We start from the raw sequence: 26584 nt of genomic DNA, 5'->3' as shown, positions 1-26584 counted from the left end.
CTTCTAGGTGCAGTGCTTAGTAGACTTTGGTTCAGATTCTACATCTATTAGTTTAATTTTGTGACTTTGGACCAGTTCTGTTAGTCAATTTTTATGTCTATAAAGTGAAAATTGTAAATTTTACCTTGCTAGATTGGAGTAAGGATTAATCCTAGATCCTGGCACATAGAGCATTCGCAATTAGTACTTATTTATAGTATTGTTTTACTAGTTTGGAAGATATCAATTACTTGAGAATTTTCTGAACATTTTTCTTTAAGATGTTTTTGCTTGCTTGTGCTTTAATTCTTAGAAGTTTGATGTTGACTTAAAAACCTCTTCAGTCTTCAATGATCACAATATGTGTATCTCTTTTCCTATTTGCCTTTGGCCCTACCTAATGTTTCACTTACCTGAAGTGACTTTTTTTTTTTTTTTTTGGTCAAATGACATCAATATGCCTTTCAAAGCCAGACTGTCCTCTATCTTCATAAAGTTTTCTCTAATGTCTGTCTATGTTGTGCTTTACTATACACAGAGAATTTTTTCCATCCATCTTAATTCTTGATACATCTTGTATCACACGTGATTGCTACTTTACAGTTAAATTTGTCTAGATGGATGATATAACACAAAGTGAAACTGTTTTAGTTAAACAGTGATAGAATAAGCAATTGACTCATAATGCCTAGTCTTTGGGTATTCTTGTCACTAAATAAACCCCTCACTAGTCAATGTTCTATTGTATGGACTTAATGTTGAAGTTAAACCCTTTAAAAACATTAGTATCTTGTACTACATGTAGTCAGTAATTCATATCAACAAATATTTATTGCATATGATATTCCAAGCATTTTGTATTTCTCATAATATTTAGCATATAGCTAAATACATGGCAGGCAGTTACTGATTTAAGGTTATTTTAAAGGTTTATTCAGTCAACTTGAATACAGGTCAGAAGAAGGGGAATCATCTTAGCACATAAATACATATGTACTTATAGCAAATATATGTACCTGGACTTATATCACATATATAGCACATATTTGTACCTATATCACCCTGTATCTAGGAGGAGGTAGTATAATGGGTACACAGTAAATACTTGATAACTGAAAAATAAGTTTTAGTATTGCCTTTTGTCTCTTAGTAGTCATTGCTGCTGCTAGGATGAAATAAAAGTTAGAAGAGCTTTGCATTAAATCTTTCAGCATAGCATATTATATCATTTAAAGAGGAAAAATTTCCCATATTATTTCTTGGTTTGTTTCCTTATTACAAGGAATTTGGAGCTTATTTAGAATTTCTGCTTAACCTGAGTAGTGCTGTGCTTACTGTACTACACAATAAAATGAATATGTACTTAACATCTGTGGTTCATCTTTTGTACTAACATCAGTTGTTTTTGTGCCTCATCTCCATTGTAGTTAGTTTTTTCCTGACGGCTCCGTTAGGCCCTTTTCTTACAGACATTAAGAATTTGTAATAAGGCTAATATAACCATTGTATAGAGAAACTGAAGTTATGAGATCCTACAGAAGATATGTTGAATTATTAAGATAAATATCTAAAAATTCTTCAGCAAAGTAAGCCAGACTTTACCAGTTACTTTAGCAACTAGAAATAACATTTTTTAATTGGCAGGAACTACAGGAAGAATTTTGATTTTTATATCATAGTATTTTAAGTTTTTATTCTTTCAAATATTAGCAAATAATTTGGTCATCCTTTTGTTGAACCTAATCAATGATACAGCTCTAAAAGAATAATGCAGGGCTGGGGATGTTTTTCAGTAGTAGAGTGCTTGCCTAGTATGCATGGTTCAGTCCCCAGTACCACAAATTAATTAATTAATTAATTAATAATGCAGAAGAGGTGTGCTGTTGACATCACAGGTAAATAAAGGAGAGTCAAGTTGCATTCTTTAAGTTCATTTGTTCTACTTTCAAGTAAACATTAAGGTGTCTCAGTTTATTTGCCCTCGTTCAAGATAAATTAGAGGCTGGGTTCAGCGGCTCAGGAGACTGAGGCAGGAGGATTGTGAGTTCAAAGCCAGCCTCAACAACAGCGAGGTACTAAGCAACTCAGTGAGATCCTTCTCTAAATAAAATACAAAATAGGACCATGGATGTGGTTCAGTGGTCGGTGCCTTTGAGTTTACTCCCCAGTAACACCCCTCACCCCCCACTCCCACTCCCTGAAAAAAAAAAAATGAGATTACTAAAAGAGTTTGAGCTGGGTGCTGTGACTCAAGTCTGTAATTCCAGCTACTAGGGAGGCTAAGGCTGAAGCCAGCCTTGGCAATTTAGCAAGACTTTGTCTCAAAATGAAAGGGGTTGAGTATGTAACTCAGTGGTAGAATACTTGCCTAGCATGTGAGAGGCCCAGGGTCCAGTCCCCATTACTGTGTTAAAAAAAGAGTTTGAAAGAAAATATTTGTCCAATTCATCTTTTTCTTGCTGCCACTGCCTATCACTTCACCCAAATAAAAGTGTTTTCTTTTCCTTTCCAATCTTGCAGATTAGAGAGGCTGGGGTTGTTGCTCAGTGGTAGAGCACTTGCCTGACATGGGTGAGGCACTGGGTTCAGTTCTAAGCACCGCATATAAATAAATGAATAAAATAAAGGTCCTTCAACAACTAAAAAATACATTTAAAATGTTGCAGATTAGAGATATAATTGAAAGTAAATTCATATAGATTTTAGTTAAGAAATTCTGCTGGACGTCTTCATGTACGCCTGTAATCCCAGCAACTTGAGAGGTTGAGGCAGGAGGTTGGCAAATTCAATGCCAATGTCAGCAATTTAGCAAGAACCTATCAGAAAATAAAAATAAAAAGAGCTAGGGAAGGCTGGGCGTGGTAGTAAATGCCTATAATCCCAATGGCTCAAGAGGCTGAGGCAAGAGAATCATGAATTCAAAGCCAGCCTCAGCAAAAGTGAGGCCCTAAGCAACTCAGTAAGACCCTATATAAATTACAAAATGGGGCTGGAGATGTGGCTTAGTGGTCAGATTCCTCTGAGTTCAATCTCTGGTGCTCTGCACCCAAAAGAAAAATTGCTGGGGATGTGTCTTAATGGTTAAACGCCCTGGGTTTAATCTCTGGTACCAAAAAAAAGAAAGAAAGGAAATTCTTATAATGAAATATAGTATAATTATGTAATAATGGGATTTACTTTTCTAACAATTAATGATTTGTTTGTTTTGGCCTATTTTTACTTCCTACACTTGTGGTGTGGGGTTGAAGTATTTTTAGTTTTCTTCTTGTTTCTTGAATATATAAAATAATGACTCATTCCTTGATCTGGACATTTATATGGTAATTTAGCTTAAGTTTTTGGTTCAAGTTTTTCTCTAAGAAGCTGTCATTTTAAGACAGTATTCGTCTCAGAGTGTTCTTTCTGGACCAGCAGCATTAACATCGCTTGGGAGCTTGTTAGAAATGCACATTCTCAAACCCTGCTTTTACTTTTTGAAACAGAAATACTGGGGTAGGTGCCCAGAGTCTGTTTTAATTAGCCTTATAGGGTTCCAATATGTGCTGAAATTTGAGAACCACTGCTTTAAGGCTTTGAACATGGTAGCATATTACCTGGCCTATAACAATCTACTTCTTTCTACTCAGCTTAATTTTAAGAGTTATAAATAAAAATCAAGATATTCCTGATGGTTGGTGCTGGTGGCACATGCCTATAATCCCAGCAGCTCAGACAGGAGGATTGCAAGTTCAAGGCAGCCTAAGCAACTTATCAAGGCCTTAAGCAACTTAATGAGACCCTGTCTCAAAATAAAAAATACCCATTACTCCTTCAAAAAAAAAATCCTTAAAATTATTTTCATTTGAGATTGTAATGCATATTACTTTTACTTTTCTTTATGGTCTTATTTTTTGGGAAATGTTGGTTGTATCTCTGTGGATCACTTCAGTGATTTTTGCAATATTTTCTTAATAGAATAAAAAAACTTTTCCCTTTCCAGCATTCATTCTTGTTTTCAAGATAGCATATTCTTAATTTTAGATTAATTAAACATGTTAAATATTTTAAAATTACCCATAACACCAGTACCACTTTTAAATTGGTCAGCCCCCAGTATATGTGACAGTTATGAATTTATTTTTAAATAATAAAATGAGTAGTATGAAACTGACTACTACTCAGTCATCCTTCTTATGTCTGAAATGCTTAATGAGGGAGTATTTTTATTTGTTTTGATATATTAATGTGTATTCAAGCTCTTGAAAGTATGTATCTACAGGTTATGCTTTCTAGTACTGTTTTGAATAATATGCACTGAGTACCTGTGAACTGAGTGACATAAAATAATCAGGTCAGTCTTTTTATTGGCAGTTCTTTGATATGAGTAAGATTTAGGTTACATGAACTTACTTTGAATAATGAAACTAAATATTCCCCGTTTGTTGATGTAATTTTTGACAGATTTCCCTTTTCTTTTCTAAAACTGCATATACCAAGCTTGTGCTACTGCTCTAAATGGGCCCTGGTTCTGACTGGAATATTATATTTATTTTTTTTAGTGATAGCTATCCCTCATTAATGTTCTTAAATTATCCACCAGTTTAACTTAACTGATTTTTGTGTTCTTATTAAAATCTAGTTTTATATAAATTCATTTTACATTCGATTATTCTTTAAATTTCAGGATGGTGAGGAAGAAGAAAATGAGAAAGGTATGTTTGATGCTAAGTAGAGTGTAAAAATTGCTAACATTTAGAAAAGTAAATTACATAAAACAGTATTATTATATGAAATCTTAGTTTTAAAATGAGTTTATTTTTAAATTTACCAATTTAGTGAATTAAGTTAGCGTCTTGATTTAAGTTTTCAATTGATTTTAATTTTCTTTTGACCACTTAAGATATGTTCTATCTTAATAGTACATATCAGTTACTGTAAGTGAACTATGCCATTTTGTACTTTATTTTAAAGATAACTTCTACCATACCATACGGTAAGTTGATTGTGTCCTTAAGACCAACACTGCAGTAACTCATATGTGCTTATTGGAGTCCTGGTATATAACTCATAATGAATTTTGCAACTAGTTCTAAAAATGATGAGTGACCAGGAAACTGACTTTGTGTTTGTTGTTTAAAGAAATTTTCATATAGTATTTCAATAGTTTTAGTAGTTTAGGAGAGCTATATCATCCAATACAATTACAGGGACATCAGTAGCAATTCTTGTGATCAATATGAGGTTGAATTCTTGGACAGAAGTCACAAAGGATCCTACTTTGGACTAGAAAGGACATGGAGCAGGCTTCTAAGGAAGGCAGAATAAACAGCCTAGAAGTAATGATGAATAAATCAAGCTACTGACTGAAAATCACACATGCCTGAGGCCTTTCTATTTTTCGGGAATGCAAGACATCTTTGAAAAATGGTAATTGCGGACTGGCTGGACAGGATGAAGACTGGAAATAACCAATTTCCTGGACGTTATGAAGCAGGAGCATCATCGGAGCTCTCCGTAGCAGTTTTCCATTCGATTCTGGACTACCAGGAATTGAAGAATGAAAAAGATGGGGCCCTGAAACACTTTGAAGACTGATATCCTCAGACTGTGACCTTCCAAGAAGTCACTGTGGGAATTCTGAAGGTCAGAGGGTTAAATCCCAAGATGATTTGAACACTAAAAAACAAATCTACACATTTGTCACTATCCCACATGGAGGGGAAAAAAAAAAAAAATCTTCCACATGTCATTAACTTCTAACCAGAAATGAAGAACTGGTATCTTCAGGATGGAACATTTTCTCACTATTGTTGTTTGATGTTTGTATGTAGAGATCATTTTTTCCGTGAAGAATAAGTGATCCTGGGTAAAGGATTGTTTATGTTAGTTAATACCCTTGTGTTTTTTTTTTCTCCCTAACCTTCCATCAGTGCTAATAACTGGCTTTATATTTTCTAGGTCCTATTCTAGCTTATGAATATGAAATTGTTTAAACTTCTTGTTTTGCCATATTTATTCCTGTTAAATCCTCTTAGATATAGCAGGTTCTGGTGATGGTACACAAGAAGTATCTAAACCTCTTCCTTCAGAAGGGAACCTAGCTGAGGCTGATCACACAGCTCATGAAGAGATGGAAGCTAATGCGACTGTGAAAGAAGCTGAGGATGACAACATCTCGGTCACAATCCAGGCTGAAGATGCCATCACTCTGGATTTTGATGGTGATGACCTCCTAGAAACAGGTAAAAATGTGAAAATTACAGATTCTGAAGCAAGTAAGCCAAAAGATGGGCAGGACGCCATTGCACAGAGCCCGGAGAAGGAAACCAAGGATTATGAGATGAATGCGAACCATAAAGATGGTAAGAAGGAAGACTGCGTGAAGGGTGATCCTGTCGAGAAGGAAGCCAGAGAAAGTTCTAAGAAAGCAGAATCTGGAGAAAAAGAAAAGGATACTTTGAAGAAAGGGCCCTCGTCTACTGGGGCCTCTGGTCAAGCAAAGAGGTTTGTTTTTCTATGTCAGTTCTTTACGATACTGAATTCCAGCATTCAATAAGATCACTCTACATTAAGGGGGTGGCTTCAAGACCATGTACAGTAATTAGTATCTTATGATCCTGCCTATAATATTTTTGACCGTCATAAGTTACTTTTAAAAAAAATTCAAGACCTTCATAATATGCAGTGTGTCCTACTGATTGCATTGTCGAATTGTCAGCATATATTTGGTTTTTTGGTTGTTTTTGTTTTTGTTTTTGTTTTTCAAATTGACAATTTTTTTGTGTTTTATTTTTAAAAATCCTTGTGATGATGGTTAATGAACAACTATCAGTTCTAAGAACACAAAATGAAGTCAAGTCCCAGTCCTGAAATCTGGAGAAGATGGCCATATATCCACTGAATAGAATTATCAGAAAATCTAGATCTTCAGGCATCTTGGGGAAAATCAGTGCAAGAATCCTAAGGGAGTCATTTGTTCAAATAACCTATTCTAGGCTTTTGGAATTGTTAATTTGTATGAATAGCACTAGTTTGCAATATATTCAATATCAAACTGCTCGGTTTTTGTTTTGTTTTTGTTTTTTGTTTTCAATTTTCTTCTGATGATTTGCCTCTTTAGCTCTTCAAAGGAATCTAAAGACAGCAAGACATCATCTAAAGATGACAAAGGTAATGGATTTTTTCCTATTTCAGTGATAGCATTGCATAATTTCACTAAAAAGTAATAGTTGTCTGTTATTTTCTTTGACATTCAGTTCTTATAATTTTTATTAACTAAAAATTTTGCCTTTGTGTAACTATGAATAAAGTATTATTATTTAATTACTTTGTAAATTGGTATGAGTATGTTAAAAAACCATTTGCTAGGGAAATTTATCGATTGTATTCTAAGCAATTGTATTGAACATTAATAGATATTTCATGCTTATAATTTCAGAAGTATTTTATCTTTAGTTGCAGTCATTTGTAACCACTGTACATGGACCACATTCATTTTCCCATTCTCTTGAGGAGGAAATGTAAATAATAAATATTATTTGTGTGAATTCATGGAGTCAAGTTTTTTAAAGATAATTAGTCTCTACACTTTGGTTTTACTTTCTTCATTCTTTAAATCAGAGCATACGTCTATGAATACAACCTGCTTACATGATCTTAATGCTTTAGAATTTACTTCCTAACTTGGCTTACTTTGTGGAAAAATAATTTTTTAAAAAAAGTCTTTTAAGTTTCAAGATGTAATATTTGATTGCTTTTTGTTTTGGAAAATCACTGGTTATCTCATGGTCACAAGCTACAAATAATACATATTATTTGTAAATAATACATACAAAAAATCATCTTGTATATAATGCTGTGTCTACTTGAAAAATGTTTGTTTTCTAATAAAAGCATTTTAGAGTAAATCTACCATTTAGGTAATACAAAGTCCTAAAATACCTCTTTAGTGTCTAAAGGAGGATCATATGCCTCCTTTATGGTTTATTTAGTGCATTTTGTTAGTATATTTTAATAGTTAGAAATTATAGTGATTTGATTCACTAATTGACAGTTGGAATACTCACATTTCTTATAGTTTAGGTTAATGAATAAGATACAAAAAGTTCATAAAATTATCCTTTAAATGTAGAAGCTTGATTCTTGGTTAAGTAGTGCTTTTTATTTTTCCTGTTATTTTCTTTTTTTGTAATAAGATATGTGACCCAGAATGTTACTAGTAACAAAAAAGATACACAAACTTCTAACCTTTCATAAGATAAAATAGATTCTTTGATGAATGTTATTCTTAAAATTAGAAAAGCATAAGCCATTAATATTTAAAATATTTGAATCAATACATTGTCTCTCTCCTATAAGTGGACACTGAGTAGTTTTTCAACTGCCTATGTCATGCAACTCTTTAAAGTATTGAAAAATTTACTCTTTCTACATATAGTAGCATGGAATTATAAAAATTGTTCTATTGTGGCATGTTTGAAGAAAAGCATTAAAGGGTGATTGACTGGGCTTGTATTCTCATATATAATGTATATGTATGAATCATGGATCCAGTATTATCTAACTGTATATAATTCCCATTTTCTCTTATCCTTTTTCTAAAAGACTATGAAGGTGATGAATCGGTTAGTTAGTCTTAGGCTTTGTTATTAACCATTTAGATACTTGAAAGCACTTTATCCTTTGCTCTGACTTATCCCTCTTCCACTACAATTTCTCAAAATCTAAAGCCCCCAACAGATAAGGAATTAAGCAGTCTGTTCATTCCAGATGACTGTTTATTGTTTGTCTTGTTCAGTGCAGTAATAGTGTTTAAATTATTAAAACTGAACAGAAAAGGTCCAAGACACACATTTGATTTTCACCCACTTTGACTTAACATTCATGTTATAGGAAGTGTTCAAATAATATTTCTTTGCTTACTAATTATGTTATAAGTTATTCTGGTTGATTGTAATACTAGCAGATTCATAGGATTTTGCATATAGTATGATCATATTATCAATTGAAATGAAAGGATTTGATACTTTGAAAGAACATGGCCCTTTTAATTTTTGAAAAAAAAATTCTGAGTAAGATACTTAAACATCTGATATTAAATCTATTCTAGGAAGTACAAGTAGTACTAGTGGTAGCAGTGGAAGCTCAACTAAAAATATCTGGGTTAGTGGACTTTCTTCTAATACCAAAGCTGCTGATTTGAAGAACCTCTTTGGCAAATATGGAAAGGTACATTCTTTTTACCTTCTTATCCATCTTTCTAGTATCTGCAGTTGAAACAGATTATATTCAAAACAATATTATTTAAATGTATTGTCATTTTTGTATCTCTTTGGATGATTACAAGTATAATTATTGAATACTGAGGTAATGATAGATTGGGGTAAAGGGTTGAATGGTGTTTTATCTCACTTTGAGCCCTGATGATCTTTATTTTCCAAAGCTTAAAAGGACTGAGTTTTATTCGTCATGATTTTTTCTAGTACTTTATTTAGCATGGGATCTAGCACGTTGCTGAGGTTAATTTGGTCATCTTGCAAATGTAACCAGGCTGGTATTAGGTAATAGGAGTTATGTATTTTGAGGAGGAAAACCCCAAATATGATTTGTTTCAGAGATTCCATTCCAGTGATACGGAAAAATGTAAAACTGGATATATATTTCTAGGGATTTCCGTGTGTGTGTGTGTGTGTGTGTGTGTGTGTGTGTGTGTGTGTTTAAATAATCAGAAGTTGTTCTGAGTGCGAAGGAAGGAAGACTGTGGAGTGTTCAGAGTCGGGGAGGGGTGTCTCATTCGTTAGGAAATGTTTCTCTGGCATTTAAGGGGAAAACTAAAAAGAAGTAGTGGTTAAAGAAGAGTCAATGTATTCCTGTGGCATTGGACTGCAGTGTGTATCTCTTAAGGCACAAAGTACTTTTTTCCTTACATTAAGTTTTTCACTTACATCAGTGTTTCTTTGAGGGCAGGAGCCTTATCTACTGTACTTTGTCTATGACAGGGTTTGAATATTTATTAAATGAATAGCCAGTATTGGTATATAGCCATTAATGAATATTGCAAAAACCTGTCTTGCTGACTTTAGGAGGGCTTTTTTCTTCAGCATTAGAGAGTAACCTGAGCAAATGAGGTTCTTGAGGTATCAGATTTAGGACACTGAGGATTGTAGTACCTTAATCAACTGTGGTATATATTTCTATTTTCAGTAATGTATTGTTAGGCAAAAGCAATATTTGAATGTTGGTATTTGTTAGGACTAAACCTATATAAGGATATATCTATTTGATATAATAGGACCTTGGACTTAAAATTTAAATTGTTGTGGGACAATAAAACCTGATAGTTTCTTGCCACTCATACTGTAAAACCTCTTAAATTAACTGTTTACCTCTTCCTGGCATTGTGTCTTTGTTCCTCCTTGCTCAGCATTGAATTATTGTTTTCACTTTTCTTCTCACTCATCCATACCTGCTTTGTCTCTTTTAACTATCCATTCTATAGAATTGAAAGTATTTGTCATTTTTGTATTAATAAATATTTTGAAATTATATAGGTGTTGTTTTTTAAATTTGGGGATATATATTTTTAGGATTTTTTTTTTAATTTAGTAGTCAATGAACCTTTATTTGTTTATATGTGGTGCTGAGAATTGAACCCAGTGCCTCATACATGCTAGGCAAGCACTCTATTACTTAGCCACAACCCCAGCCCAAGGATGTATTTTTAAGTCTTGCTTTTTTTTTTTTTTTTTTTAAACAAGTGACTGGTTCTTTATTCATTTTTGAAATACAAAGTGACTCATAGGAAAGTGTTAACATTTGTCTATAATCTAGAAACGTATCTGGTCACTTTGCTTTTGTGAATCATATCATTACTTTATTGATATGACTAGTTGTTTGGAGGTACATTTTGGGGTGGGAGAATAGGTAAATAAATAAATTTAAAAAGTATTTTAAATTGCTTTTTAACACTTACCTTCCCGTGAGCACTAAGTTCATATTGATAAGGCAGATATATTGATCATAAGAGCTTGAAACAGAATGGCACATATACAGAATTTGTCTTGAATTAATGTCTTCACTATATCCTTTAATTTGAATAGTCTCAGTTCTGAAGTTTTATCTATTTTGAAATGTGTAATTAGTTGTTAAATTATAAAACTTACTAAAGTATAATCTCATTTTATAGGTTCTTAGTGCAAAGGTAGTTACAAATGCTCGAAGTCCTGGGGCAAAATGCTATGGCATTGTAACTATGTCGTCAAGCACAGAGGTGGCCAGATGTATTGCACATCTTCATCGCACTGAGCTGCATGGTCAGCTGATTTCTGTTGAAAAAGTAAGTTTGCCTAATTGTTCATAAGAAGGAGATTAATTCGATGACAAAGGCTGGTTGAAAATCACAAATCTGGAAATCCAAAATCTGAAACTCTTTAAACTGCTTCAAACTTCAGAGCATTGTTTATTTTTTAGAGTTTCAGAATTAGTATGCTCAAATTGTAAAGCCTGTGTACATATTCCAAAATTCAGACATGGAACAGTTTGGTCCTGAGCATTTCAGAAGAGATAATCAATCTGTAATTTTCAATTTAAGGATGATACGGGCAGGAAGTAATATCAGAGTGAGTTTTATTTTTATGCATTCACTTTTTTAAAAAATTATATTTTTTAGATGTTGATGAACCTTTATTTTATTCATTTATTTATATGCGATGTTGAGAATCAAACCCAGTGCCTCACACTTGCTAAGTGAGCACTCTACCACTGAGCCACAACCCCAGACCCTGCATTCACTTTTTAATTTACTTTTTTATAAAAATAATTTTCTGTGTTTTCCAAGTTTTCTGCTATCAACACACTTTTTATAATCATAATGTAACTTTAAAATTTAAAGATTTATTTTTTTTTTCTGGCTTAAACCTTTCAGGTAAAAGGTGATCCTTCTAAGAAAGAAATGAAGAAAGAAAATGATGAAAAGAGTAGTTCAAGAAGTTCTGGAGATAAAAAAAATATGAGTGATAGAAGTAGCAAGTAAGGATTTATTTATTTTATTTAGTGCTGGGTTCAGGTTTGTTTTGTTTTGTTAAGCAGACTTTTTTGGTACATTAGTGAAGTGGTTCTCACTGTGACCAAATACCTGAGAAGAATGTTTATTTGGGGCTTACGGTTTCAGAGGTCTCATTTTGGAGGTGCCTGACTCCGTTACTCTGTGCACATCATGAAGGAAGGCCCCAGCTTACTGCTCAGCAAATGGAGGGGTCAGGAAGTAGAGAGAGGGAAGGGATAACAGGGAAAATACACTTTTCCAGGGTACAACCCAATGACCTGCCACCTCCAACTATGTCCCATCTGCCTACAGTTAACATCCAATCATTCCATTCAAACAAGAATGGACTGATTAGATTACACCTCTCACAATCCAATCATTTCATCTATAAATTCCTGCACTAGCACAGGAGATTTTGGGGGACACCTCATATCCAAACCATAATAGTTTTATTTAGTGCTAGGTTACATTTTGTTTTGTTTTGTTTTTAATATACATATAGACTTTTTGGTACATTAATGAAGTAGTCCTCATTCTGTTTTCTTGTCTGGGGTGATATGGTCAGGATACAAGCCTCTGTCAAAAAAGAAGAGAAAAGGTCATCTGAAAAATTTGAAAAAAAAGAAAGCAAGGATGCTAAGAAAATAGAAGGTAAAGATGAGAAGAATGATAATGGAGGAAGTGGCCAAACTTCAGAATCGATTAAAAAAAGTGAAGAAAAGAAGCGAATAAGTATGCTATGTATATTTCTTCTCAATCCCTTTCTAATGCAATCTACTACTTACTTTTTACAGTGGAAGGGAAAACCTGAGATTACAAATCCAGGTGAATATTTAAGCTTTGTTGTTAGGTGTCTGTGGTAGAGAAGAAGTTTTAGTAGGACTAACTGTCTTCTCTTTAAATATTTGAGCTGATTTGGAATGTAGCAAAAAAAAAATCTAAGCTGTCTTAAAATGATCATTGATTTATAATATTGAGTTAGGACCTTTTAGTTTCATTGAAATTATTTATGTTAGCAGGTTGAACTATTTAAAAATCTCCCATTTAATTTCTCAGAATAAGAAACTTTTTTTATTTCATGTATTGGCTTGTGAATATCTGTATAAGAATTCAGCATTTTTTACGTGTATATGTTCTTTTCAACAAAATATTTTTTAGATGTTTGTTTACCTGTATATTTTTTTCTCTTTTTAGGTTCAAAGAGTCCAGGACACATGGTAATATTAGACAAAACTAAGGGAGATCATTGTAGGCCATCAAGAAGAGGAAGATATGAAAAAGTAAGTCTTTGAGACTCTTTCAGTTGTTTACCAAAGAAGATAATTGTGTAACCATTTTTGTATATGTGCATGCTGGAAAACCTAAGAAAAAATGTTACTCAAGCATTTGAACTTTTTAATTGATCTGTTAAACTGAAAAATAAAACCCAATATAATTTTAACTTTTAATCCTCTTTTTTTTCCCCCCTGATAGATTCATGGAAGAAGCAAGGAAAAGGACAGAGCTAGCCTAGATAAAAAAAGGGACAAAGACTACAGAAGGAAAGAGATTTTGCCTTTTGAAAAGATGAAGGAACAAAGATTGAGAGAACATTTAGTTCGTTTTGAAAGACTGCGACGAGCAATTTCCCTCCGAAGGTAGGAAAGAGTCCATTTTATACTTGTTTTATATTAGTACATCTTTAATTCTAGTTACCAGCCAGATTTCTGGAAATTATAGTCCTGCAGAAGACTATTTGCCACTTTAAAGAAATGTAGTACTATTTATGATTTCTTAAATTTTCATAGCACTTTACAAAATTTTAGAAAGCATTTTCCCATCTGTTATCTCCAATCACAATTTATTAAGGTTAGTTATGTGCAGTATTTCATACAAAAATGTGGAGGCCCAGAGAGGCTAAATGACTCTTCTAAAACCACATGGCTATTGAGTGGCAGAGTCGGGACTCAGATCCAAGTCTTCTGACTCCAAGTCCAATGCTCTTTCCTGTACTCCAAAGCTGCTGCCATTAAAAAAAAAAAAAAAAGACTTTAAAGGAAAAAAATTTTGAGATAGTTTCACAGTAAGTTACAGAATTCAAATGCTGTGCTTAAATTTTAACACAAAACTCATCAATAAAAATATATTGTTCTTTAGTTTGTTATTGCCCAAGTGAGGGAAGACTTGCTCAACCAATAAATGTTACTGTATTCAAATTCCATCCCTACATAGGCATTTTTTTTTTAAATCAGACTGAAAACAAAAAATTTTGTTTCTGTTTCTAGTGGTGATACCTCAACAGATAATCATGAGTTCCAGTTTACCTTCATCTACCAATTTTTGGATGGCATTTGAAATATTCTTGTGAATGTGTTTTTTAATATATTTTTCCAAATGCTAAACTATCTTGTCCAGAGGTCAATTATGGGATTTCATCTACTCATTTGCCAGAGATACTTTTAGCAACTTAAGTAATACAGTCATTACCATACAGCTTCACTAAAACCTTTTTTCCTTTTTAGATGAAGGCACAATGTGCTTAGCTTCCTGTTTGTTTAATTAACAGGTTTTGAGGAGAGAAGAATAAGGAGTTGGTAGGACAGGGATTCTCAAACCTGTTAGACCAATACCCCTTTTTTATTTATTTTTGAGATAGAGACTCACTGTTTCCCAGGCTGGCCTTGAATTCCAGCTCAAGGGATCCTTTTTGTCAGCCTCACAAGTTGCTAAGACTAAAGGCCTGCACCAGTACACCTAGCCGAAATACTCCTTTTTAAATAAAAAACTATTTCAGATGCCCTTCTTACTTGCCTGAAATGACATTGATGCATAACATATCCACCTATACAAATAATTTCCAGAGAATCAACATAATGATTTAAGTCTAAATGAGAAATGAATAATATATTATAATTATAATTATAATATTATTATTATTATTATTATTATAAAATATATATTCCAGATATGAATGTTTAGGCATGACTCCCTAGAAGACTTAATGGAGTAGTCAGGTATTTGTACCTTATTTAGACTCACTGTGAATGTGAAAACTGCAAATACAGACTGATTGGTGAGTCAAATACCAGGAGTGGTGTTTACATTATAATGTGATTTCTGAAATGGTGAACAACTCTTGGTGAAGTTCTCAAAAAAAGCATTATATTCCCTCTGTTTACATGGAGTTTCATTACTGAAAAAATTTAATATGTAAAACTAATACTTACATATTAATATGTAAAAGTAAGTAAACAAGACTAGCATTTATTAAAATGAAGTTAGGTTCTAGACTCAGATGTTATTTTAAGGCTTTTGATTTATAAATGACATGAATATCCACTGTAGCATTTGAAAGGCATGTTGGATGGTTTTTGTTGTGTAGGATTACTCTTGACAATTCATGCATCATAAGGTTTTTAGAGTTCTTGGTCCCCAACTACTAAATTCTAGGAACAGCCCCATGGTCATTTAAAGTGCCCCTTCAGCTTCCATGGGAGTAACATTGACTCAATGAGAGAACCACTAGGTTGCTAGAGGAAGACATGATGAGGGACAGAAAAGTATGCTGACTACCTGAGAGTGAGGAAAGACAAAAACACTATAAAAAGTATAAATAGTGTTTTAATTTAGTTTAAATGATTGAGCTACCTCTGACTCCAGAAAGCATGTTACCTGGAGCCATCTGTTAAATGCACCAAACGGGACTCTTGAGCACCATTTTTTTTAATATATAGCATTTGCTATAATTGATGTTTTTAGTTATAATTCCAAGTCATCAGAATAAAGTACATTAATTATTTAAGGAGATAGAATATATGTTAGACAAATTTGTAGTTTTTATAAATTTATATATTATAGAATATCTTTTTAAAAATGACAATTAGTGGGCTATTTCAGTGGGGTTTTTGTTTAAACAGGAATCATCTAAAAGGCAACGATTCTATAAAAATTTAGCGTTCAGTTGACAGTCTTATAAAAAAGTGACAATATTGGAATCTGTTTAAAGTTTTATTTTGAGTTCTCTTTCCAATTACCTTAAAACGACTGAGATTAAGTTGAAGTTTAAAATTGACAACCTCAAGGAAAAATTCAACAGCTATTCTCTTTCACACAGTGCTAGCATAATTTAAGTATTTCTAAATACTGATTTTTGTTAGACGAAGAGAGATTGCAGAAAGAGAGCGTCGAGAGCGAGAACGCATTAGAATAATTCGTGAACGGGAAGAACGGGAACGCTTACAGAGAGAGAGAGAGCGCCTAGAAATTGAAAGGCAAAAACTAGAGAGAGAGAGAATGGAACGCGAACGCTTGGAAAGGGAACGCATTCGTATTGAACAGGTGCAGTCAGAAAATCTTTTCATCTTAAATAACTCACCTTTTTCAAACACTGTGATTTTTTTCCTAAAATTTGCTTTACTTATTGTAAAGCTTTTATAGATTGAGTTAAACTAATGAGCATTTAAGTATCCCTGAAAGATAACAATGAATTAGGTACTAGTTCAAAATACGTTTAATAGTGAGTCTGTTCTAGATAATTGGTAATAACTGTAGCTCTGCAATATAATGGCAGCCTAATAGTCTGAGCATAGGACTCTGAGTCCAGAGTAGTTGTAATCCAGGCTCTGTCACTATCCCAATCTTAGAAAACAATAAGTATTTTCTTACATATGATAGTGGGAATAAAATCCCACGGATGGAAGGAAATAATGCCTCTCTTTGTACAATTGCAATCCAGGGTTTTAAGGCACTTAGTTTCCTACATATTAAGAGTTCTATATCTAATTCCCTTTTAAGTGCTTTTGTTTTAGTCAAATGAGTAAACTAAATCTGACCTTCCCAAATACTTGCCAGCTTTCACCACTCAACCCTGTTATATTTAATGTTGCAGAACAATAGTTACATGTAGTGTAGATTATTGAAATCAAATTTATTTGTCCCAGGTGTGTGTTTTGCTTGGCACTAGCCTATGATGGGTTTTTACTGACTGGATTAAAACACAGTTGCATATATGCTTACCTTCTATCTTCATTTTGTATTGGCTGGTTCTTCCTTCTGTGTCATCTAAAGGAACGTCGTAAGGAAGCCGAACGGATTGCTCGAGAACGAGAGGAACTCAGAAGGCAGCAGCAGCAGCTACGTTATGAACAAGAAAAAAGGAATTCTTTGAAACGCCCACATGATGTAGATCATAGGTATTTGTTTACTTTCTTCCTTACTTGCTCTATCATTCCTATCAAGCCAAGACTAAAGAACTAAAAAGTACAGGCTCCTGTCCCTGGAATAAAAGGTCATGGCCAAGTGGGATGGGAAGGATTTCAGTACTGGAATGGACCCAGTGCAGTATCAAGTAGGAATAGTCTGCTTTTCTTTCTCTCCCTTTTCTCCTTCTTTAATGCCAAATGATTTTTTGTTATGATTGAAAATATGTAGTCATGGTAGGTTTTGATAATGATTCTCAAACTCAGACCCATTTTGAAAGTTTTTATCAGTAATGCAGATAGTTCAAAAATATAAGTCATAAACTAGGAAAGACTGAATTCTTTTGTGTTTGTGTTCATTAATAATAGATTTAAAAATATAAATATATTCATTTAATTATCTTAATATAAATACTGTGAGCTTTAGTAGATTGTGTGAACAACTAGGTGGAATGAATGTGCTTGAGACTTGCTTTTCCAAAGTTAAAGATAACTGCAAAGGTTGTGGACTGCTAGTTAGAGTTTATTATAACATTGCATCAAGTGTTTTATCTGTCTTTTCCATTTAATGATTTTTAAAACAGGCAGATTTTTAAGACTATTTTTCTCTTCTGTTTAAATTCCTCTAACATTATATGACTTTACAGAATTTAGCAGTTAATTCCTTGCTAGTTTGCACTCCTAACTAAATTGTGTTGTGTCTTGAGTTTAGTAGCTTCTTGTGTCCACAGTTCTAACATGGTATGTATGACTCCAAGTGAATGGGTTTTGATTATTGTAAAAGTCATTTCATATAAATGAGCAAAAATTTCTCTTTAAGGCGAGATGACCCTTACTGGAGCGAGAATAAAAAGTTGTCTCTAGATACAGATGCACGATTCAGTCATGGATCTGACTACTCTCGGCAACAGAACAGATTTAATGACTTTGATCACCGGGAAAGGGGCAGGTTTCCCGAGAGTTCAGCTGTACAGTCTTCATCTTTTGAAAGGTAGGTAGATATGTTAAAAATTGAGACTTGTTATTGCTAACTCTGGTTCTCTATTAAAATATTAATTAAGTAGTGTTGAATCATGGGACTGGGGTATAGCTCAGTGGAGAACACTGAACACTTAGCATGTGCAAAGTCCTGGGTTTTACACAAAAAAGAAGTACTAAGCCAGAAGTGAATGTTCAGATCAAAATGTGTTTGTCTAATTTTGCTTTTTGTTAATGGGAATGTGGTTCAATATTCAAAATTAGTTAAATAGGCCACTATAGCAAGGTTAAGTGGGTTGGCTGGCTTTATCTTCTTACCTTTAATACTGAGTGGGAACACATAGCTTAACAAGTACTTCAGTTGTTACATACAATAAAATATTCTTAAAGTTGCTAGTGATTTGAGTGACATTATTTCTCCTTATTCTAAAAAAAACAACTATCCTGCCAGACATTTAGCTAAATTTTTTTTTATTATTTTTTTTTTAAAGAGAGAGAGAATTTTAATATTTTGTTTTTTAGTTATCGGCGGACACAACATCTTTGATTGTATGTGGTGCTGAGCATCGAACCCGGGCCGCACGCATGCCAGGCGAGCGTGCTACTGCTTGAGCCACATCCCCAGCCCCCATTTAGCTAAATTTAAATGAAAATTCTTAAAGTTAGCTTTTTGGTGGGTCTTGCCTTTAGTTTTTTTGAAAAGAAGGTGGCATAAGTTACAGGTTATACGAGTAAAGTTCAGAAGAAGACAAAGTGAGTACTTCTTAGGACCTACGTTGTTTTTCCACAACAGGCGAGAACGCTTTGTTGGTCCGAGTGAAGGGAAAAAAGCACGACCAACTGCACGAAGAGAAGATCCAAGCTTTGAAAGGTATCCCAAAAATTTCAGTGATTCCAGAAGAAATGAGCCTCCACCACCAAGAAACGAACTTAGAGAAACAGACAGACGAGAGGTACGAGGGGAACGAGATGAGAGGAGAACAGTGATCATTCATGACAGGCCTGATATTGCTCACGCTAGACACCCTCGAGAAGCAGGGCCCAATCCTTCTAGACCAACCTCCTGGAAAAGTGAAGGAAGCATGTCTGCAGATAAACGTGAGGCAAGGTATTTGTGTACTTTTAACACCTTTCTAACAGTATATAATGCATTTGGATTTAAAAAAAATTATAATGAAGTTTTGATTATATCTTGTTTCTGTGGTTTATTTAATAGAGTTGAAAGGCCGGAACGGTCCGGTAGAGAAGTATCAGGACACAGCGTGAGAGGCGCTCCCCCTGGAAATCGCAGTAATGCCACAGGTTATGGAAGCAGAGAAGGAGACAGAGGAATCATCTCAGATCGAGGGAGTGGAGCCCAGGTAAATGCTGAGGATGATTTACTGGAAACTCATACTCTGCAAATATGGAGTATCATTATAATGTGGCCTAAATTAGTTAGATTGAAATGACCGAGAGACTGTTTCTTTCAAAAAATCTAACTCTTTCTCAGTTGAACTGTCAGTAATCATCAGTAGTAAAAAAGTAGGGTACTAACCTTGACATATTTACTTCATTTTTATTAAGCTTGCTGCTATAATTTGAGAATTATTACATTTGGTAAATGAACCTTCTTAATGATGACTTTATTTTAATTGTCTCCTTTCCTTCATTAAGTAGCTTAGTATAGAAATGCAATAAAACTTTTTTTGTTCTCTTCTAAATAAAGGAAGATGAGTAGAATATATATTTTAATTGCTTTTCATTTTTTATTTTTGTGGAATTGAGGAGTGAACCCAGGGGTGTTCTACCACTGAGTTGCATTCCCAGTGCTTTTTATTTTTGCTTTTGGACAGGGTCTCACTAAGTTGCCCACACTGGCCTTGAACTTGTTCTCCTCTGCCTTGGCCTTTTGACTTGCTGGGATTGTAGGTGTGTGCCATCCCACCGAGCTCCTTAATTGCTTAATTCTTGTGACAGTATTGACTTGAAAGTTTTGTAAATTAATGAGCTAGGCAGAGGAAAGTTTTGATTTCCTAATGGCTTGAATGGGCAAAAAACTTTTGCCTTATATAAATTCATTTTATTGATGAAATATTGGTATTTGAGTTGACACTAGCATGAATAGAATATACTTCTATAAAATTGAATATCAAAAAGAATTCTGAGTGGCTGGGGCTGGGGCTCAGCAGCAGAGTGCTTGCCTAGCATGCGTGAGGCACTGGGTTCAATCCTCAACACCACATAAAAATAAACAAATAAAATAAAGTCATTCTGTCCATTTACAACTACAAAAAAAAAAAAAAGAAAAAGAATCCTCTGAAGTGTGTCTTTGTATTGTATCCTGGTGTTTCATTTTGCATTTGAATACATACATATTAGGTTTTGTAATAATATTTTTTGACCAGGAATCTGGCCAAAAATCTCTTTGCATTCTTTTTAGTATTATATATCATTTTACCCAGCATATATATGAAACAGATTTGGGCCTTGTGGCTGTATAAATTTTTATGTTTCTAATAAGTAAAAATGTTTAATAGACAGGTTCATTGAGCTATTTATCTTGAACAGAACTTTTTTTTTAAACTGGGGATTGGACTCAGGGGCATTCAACCACTGAGCAATATCCCCAGCCCTACTTTGTATTTTATTTAGAGACTGGGTCTCACTGAGTTGCTTAGTACCTCGCTGTTGTTGAGGCTGGCTTTCAACTCACAATTTTCCTCCCTCAACCTCCGGAGCCTCTGGGATTTCAGGCATATAACACTGTGCTCAGCCAGATCTTTTTTTTGGACAAGTATTTATAATAAGTTTCTCTTTTTTAAAAAATTTTATTTGTGCTTTTTAGATTTACATGACAGTAGAGTGTATTTTGACTTATTATACGTACATAGAGTGTAACTTATTCTAATGAGGATCCCATTCTTATGGTCATACATGATGTAGCATTTTACTGGTGGTGTATTCATATATGAACATAGGAAAGTTATGTCCAATTCATTCCACTGTCTTTTCTATTCCCACCTCCCTTGCCTTCCCTTCATTCCCCTTGTCTAATCCAGTGAATGTTGATAGGGACTACAAGCATTGTATATTAGTATCTGCATGTCAGAGAGAACATTTAGCCTTTGTTTCTTCTTCTTTTTTTTTTTATTATTGGCTTATTTCCTTTACTATAATCTTCAGTTCCATCTATATACCTGCAGATGCCATAATTTCATTTTTTTTATTTCACTGCGTATTTATACCACATTTTCTTTATCCGTTCGTCTGTTGAAGGGTACCTAGGTTGGTTGAACAGAACTTTTAAGACTGAGTATGTAGTCTATATGTTCTGCCTCATTTAGAGTAAAACTTAAGTAAGTCTCATAAACTGACCACCTGCTTTCAGGTGTATTTTTAGAAAACATATCTTAAGGAGGAGATCCTGTATTATCCCAGGAAAATTCTCTTTTTCACAATGTTGCTCCTTAAGTTGTCTCTAAGTATTTCTGTGGACACCTTCAGTTTCCTGTAAGCTAGGTGTCACAACTCTTGACTCTTCCTCAGATCTTTAGTTCTATGGCTTCCGTTTCTTTATGCTAACTGCTTTGTATTTTTGTAGTCATGGATGTGGCACCTTGTAAGAGCCATAGCACTAACTAGTATTGTGTAAAATAAGATGACAACTCTTGAGCTGGGGTTATGGCTCAGTGGTAGAGCACTTGCCTGCATGTGTGAGGCCCTGGGTTCAATCCTCAGCGCTGCATATTAATTAATTAATTAATTAATTAATTAATTTAAAAGAAGATGACATCTCCTATTTCTAGGTTCCATTTGCACATTGTCCTGATAGGTTGCTCATATACTCTCAACCTGATTTGTCTTAAGGTTTTGACCTTTTTTGAGTGTGTGCGTGTATGTGCCTTCATATAATATATATAGATCCAGGCATTTGAAATACTTAGGGCCAAAAAATGCTATGGTGCTGAAAGCTATAAAAATAGAAATTAAGGTTCTCAACCCTTTCCCTTAAACACTACCCCGAAGCCTGAGTAGCTTCTCAGTACAACACAGATGGGCACTCTTTGTATACTGTTCTATCGCTTATCCTTTTGATCTTCTCGGGTACTTTATTACTTTGCTTCTAGTATTAAAAGCATACCAGTTTAGAAATGGGGTTATAGCTTAGTGGTAGAGGGCTAGCCTAGCACGTCAGGGGCACTAGGTTCAATCCTCAGCACCACATAAAAATAAATAAATAAAGGTATTGTGTCCAACTACAACTAAAAAAAAAAAAATCCAACAGTATAAATAAGTTAGTATGAAACTGACTTTGTCAGTGACTTTTCTTTTCATATGCTATTCTTTAGCACTATCCTGAAGAACGACATGTGGTTGAACGCCATGGACGGGACACAAGTGGACCAAGGAAAGAGTGGCATGGTCCACCTTCTCAAGGGCCTGGCTATCATGATACAAGGCGAATGGGTGATGGCCGGGCAGGAACGGGCATGATAAGCCAACATTCAAGGTAAATAGCTAATCTGTTAAGACATTTTCTGCTATCACACAACCAAACTTTTATACTTTCCTTAAAGGCCATTATAGTTTCTGAGATTAAATTACAGTTAATAAAAACTAGGTCTGCCAAACATATCCCATTTTATTGACTCAGAATCTCTACAAGATTACATGCAGGGCAACTGATATTAATTTGTTAGTTTGTATTCCTCATTGAAGTTGATTGATTGGCATTTTGGCAAGTTCATCTAGATACGTGTATGCCTGTGTGTCAGAATTCAGTGGGTAATTAACATTAACCTCATTTTGGAACCATCATGTTATTCACTACCTAGCATTCCTAATATTCATAGGAAGAAGAAATTGAAGGTATGTTCTATTTCTTGCTCTTTCAAATAACTAGCAAAACTCTTGGACATTTAACCCAAAGCCTGTTCATATGCGAAGAAGCAAGTTTGTTTTGCTTCCTTCCCCCACACCTTCACATCATCGTCCTTTTGCCCTTCAGCAGGCAATCTTTAGCCTCTCTACCTCCATCTCTCTCTTGTCGTTCTTTATTTCCCATTTCCTTGTCTTAAAGAAGATACTAGCTTGGCTGAGTGACCCCAATCACTGCTGTCCTATTGATCACTTATATCATCAGACTTGAATATTAGCTGGGCATGATGTTGTAGGCCTGTAATCCCTACCTGTCTGAAGATCACCAATGACTTTTTCTTGATAATTTTCTTAGTTCTCAGGCTCCTTAACATAGTTAAGCTTTATTTTACACTTTTGTTTTTCCTCATTTTTAAAGTCTTTTATTTTCTAAGGTTATATAATTTTTTCACTTTTTGATTCTCTTTCCTGGCTCCACCAATGACTGAGCTGTAGACACTGCTGTTTATTGTTAACTGTATGTTGCCACCTCCGTGAAAATGCTTTAACTATCTCCATCAATTCATGGTCACAAGTAAATTTTTCTCTTGTTTCAACCCTCATGTCCCTTTTGTTGCCTGAAACTTCTTTTACTTGGCCAATGCCAGCAACTGTCTCACTTTCTCCAACTAGAAAAACATGAACCTCATCTTGGTCTTAACTGTTGGAAATTCCCAATTTGGTATATCATTTACTTGCTCCAGCCTGGAATTCAGACCTTTTTATAATAGGTTTTATTCTATTTAAACCATTTTATTTGGGGGGGGTGGTGCGATTGTTGGTTGAGACAGGGTCTCCCTATGTTACCTAGGCTGGCCATGAACTTGTGATCCTATTGCCTCAGCCTCCCAAGTAGCTAGGATTACAGGCATATGCTGCTGTGCCTATCCATTACTGTAGATTTTTGTCAGTTTCATTATTGTTCTTTTGGAGTGGGTCTTTTTACTACTTTATATATAATACAATTATACATAAAGTTGCATTATATATAAAGATTCCAGAAACATTTCTTGAGTGACTTTTTATAACACATAGGTTCCTCAAGCTTTTATGAACAGCAGAATCTCATGAAAGGCTTATTAAAACAGACAGTTGGGGGTCCTACCCCCAGAATTTCTCCTGCAGTGGTCTGAGGTAGGGATTAAGAATTCACATTTCTAACCTGAGCATGGTGGTGCAGCATGCCTGTTATCCCTGCAGCTCTAAAGGCTAAGGCAGAAGGATTGAAAGTTCAAAGCCAGTCTTGGCAATTTAGCTAGATCCTGTCTCAAAATAAAAAAGGGCTAAGGATATGCTCAGTGGTTGAGCACCCCTGGGTCCAATCTGAAAAGAATTCACATTTCTAATAGCACAGTGTGGTGTATGCCTGTAATTCTAGCAACTCTAGAGGCTGAGGCAGGAGAATTCAGCAACTTAGACCATCTCCAAATTAAAAACTAACAAAAAGACATCTTAGGATATAGCTCAGTGGGAGGGTGCCCCTGTATTCAGTCCCTAGTACTACAGTAGAATTGGGGAGGTGGAATTTGCATTTCTAATAACCTTCTGTTTGGTGCTAATGTTGTTGATCTGCGGTCCATTCTTACGTAGGCCATCAAATGGCCTCTGAAGAGGGACACAGAAATAAGACGGCCAAATTCAGATTCACACTCCACCATTAGTTGCTTTATCTCAAGGTCTCAATTACTCCATCAAGTAAATCAGGATTACTGTTGATATATATACCTCATAGGGCTTTGGAAAAGAGTAATCGATTTAATGTAGATAAAGTACAGTAAAGAACAAAGTCTGATAAAATGTTCTATGTTGGTATTTGTGTGATTATTTGTTCTTTGTTCTCTGACATTTTTTTCTTTTAAACCTCTTTCAGTAATGCATCTCCAATTAATAGAATTGTACAGATCAGTGGCAATTCCATGCCAAGAGGAAGTGGCTCTGGATTTAAGCCATTTAAGGGTGGACCCCCACGGCGATTTTGAAAATGAGCTCTCTGCCATGGTTTTGAGATAATTTATTGAAATCTCCTGTAAACTTTACTTGACTACTTATGAAGAGGACCTCTGACTTGCTTGAGAGTTCTGTCAGACTTTTTTTTCTTTTTTAAAAATTTAACATGATTGCTTTTCTCAATTTTAGAGAAGATGTTAAATAGTTCTGTTGTAACTTTTAATAGTTTTGTGTATCATTCAACTTTTTTTCTTGCAGCACCAAGACACATTCGAAAAGATTGGAATTGAAACTGTTTTGTTTAATGCTGTGTGAATATGAAGAGTAGTTTGCAGCCGTGTGGTAGTGGTTTAATTTGCAGCGTTACCTCTGCGGTGTCGGGCTCTAGAGTTACTTCTTGTCACCAAGCATTTTCAGGCTCCATTTTGGAGGCTGTCTAAGCTTAAAAGTCTGCTGTCTTAATTTTTAGAGAATAAGATTGTTCCTTGCATTTCTGAGTATTATGTAACCTATTTTTGCAGAAGGTACTGTTACATTAAGTGCATCTGTGTATCCTGGTTTAAAAAAAAATGTAATCTTTTTTGAAATAAACCTTCATATTCTGTATAGTTGCTAAAGTGTTGAGAACCTTTTTAATTGTAAAATGAGAACTGATTTTCAGTTTAGTGTAGCAGCACACTTGTTCAGGTTTGCATGGTATGAAACCAAATAGATTAACAAAACCTTGGCCAAGGTTTGTATCACGAAGTTCTTAGACTGAGTTGTGCAGGTAAGTGCACTTTTAGGTAATCTGCACTGTGTGATGGATAAATTCCATCTCTGGGAATTGTGTGGGTATTAATGTTTCCATGTTCCCAACTATGTTGAGAAGTGGAAAAAACCCAGATTCTAGATTGGTGAATCAGTTGGGTTTTGTAAATACTTGTATGTGGAAAGACATTGTTGTCTTTTTGTGAAAATAAAAATCCACACCTGGAAGTGTATGTGTCTTTGTTTCCAGCTCTTTAGGAGTTAGTCCTCCAGTCCTTTCTGGTGTGATCCACAAAGTAACTTACTAGCCATAGAACTTTAAAGGAAGTCTTTGGATGTTTGTTTCTAGGAAATAGATCTAGCTCTGACCCTACCCCAGTACTAGCAGCACACTCTCTTAATTCATTAGAGATAACTGCTAGGGGTCAAATGTGTAGTGATAGAATACTTGGTTAGCACATGCAAGACCCTGAGTTCAGTCTTCAGAATGAGAAAGAAAGAGAGGGAAAGGAGAGAAAGGAAGGAAGAAAGGAAGTTTACCACTATTCTTATGGTACTTTTTCCAAGTCTTTTCTAGGAAAGACTTTCCAGGTAAACTCTGAACACCACCTCCTTCATGAAATCTTTCCTTGTCCATTCATAGAAATCAGTGATGAGTAATCCAGTCTAGATTCTTGGTAAACTCAGCATTCTGCATGTCGATACATTGTGAAAGATGGGAGCCAGGGGTCACTCTGAAGCCCTTCCCTTGATAGGAGGAGGGATCTCCTTAAAGTTCTTATAAATGTTTGTTCCTGGGTATATATGGTCATACTCATGACATCTCTGACTG

General features: G+C 34.6%; 1 protein-coding gene across 5 annotated transcripts in view; it reads left to right on the top strand.

Annotated features, from left to right (window-relative positions):
* The window catches only part of Sltm (SAFB like transcription modulator), a 44717-nt gene extending 19107 nt beyond the window's left edge, over positions 1–25610 (top strand). For 2 of the 5 annotated variants that reach the window (XM_026384794.2, XM_077799585.1), the window contains exons 6-21: positions 4643–4670; positions 5994–6462; positions 7079–7128; positions 9068–9186; positions 11144–11293; positions 11882–11985; positions 12567–12733; positions 13196–13281; positions 13475–13638; positions 16138–16318; positions 17048–17172; positions 17999–18169; positions 18950–19264; positions 19373–19517; positions 22488–22648; positions 24926–25610. In XM_026384794.2, the coding sequence (XP_026240579.2) occupies positions 4643–4670; positions 5994–6462; positions 7079–7128; positions 9068–9186; positions 11144–11293; positions 11882–11985; positions 12567–12733; positions 13196–13281; positions 13475–13638; positions 16138–16318; positions 17048–17172; positions 17999–18169; positions 18950–19264; positions 19373–19517; positions 22488–22648; positions 24926–25034 (2544 nt within the window). In that variant the 3' untranslated portion in view covers positions 25035–25610. The remainder of the gene's footprint in view (positions 1–4642; positions 4671–5993; positions 6463–7078; positions 7129–9067; positions 9187–11143; positions 11294–11881; positions 11986–12566; positions 12734–13195; positions 13282–13474; positions 13639–16137; positions 16319–17047; positions 17173–17998; positions 18170–18949; positions 19265–19372; positions 19518–22487; positions 22649–24925) is intronic. The other 3 variants (XM_026384797.2, XM_026384795.2, XM_077799584.1) reach the window with 3 other exon arrangements.
* Positions 25611–26584: the final 974 nt, after the last annotated feature.

This window comes from Urocitellus parryii, chromosome 6 (genome assembly GCF_045843805.1).
Source record: "Urocitellus parryii isolate mUroPar1 chromosome 6, mUroPar1.hap1, whole genome shotgun sequence".
Lineage (NCBI taxonomy): Eukaryota > Metazoa > Chordata > Mammalia > Rodentia > Sciuridae > Urocitellus > Urocitellus parryii.
This window is presented reverse-complemented; position numbering and strand designations above follow the sequence as displayed.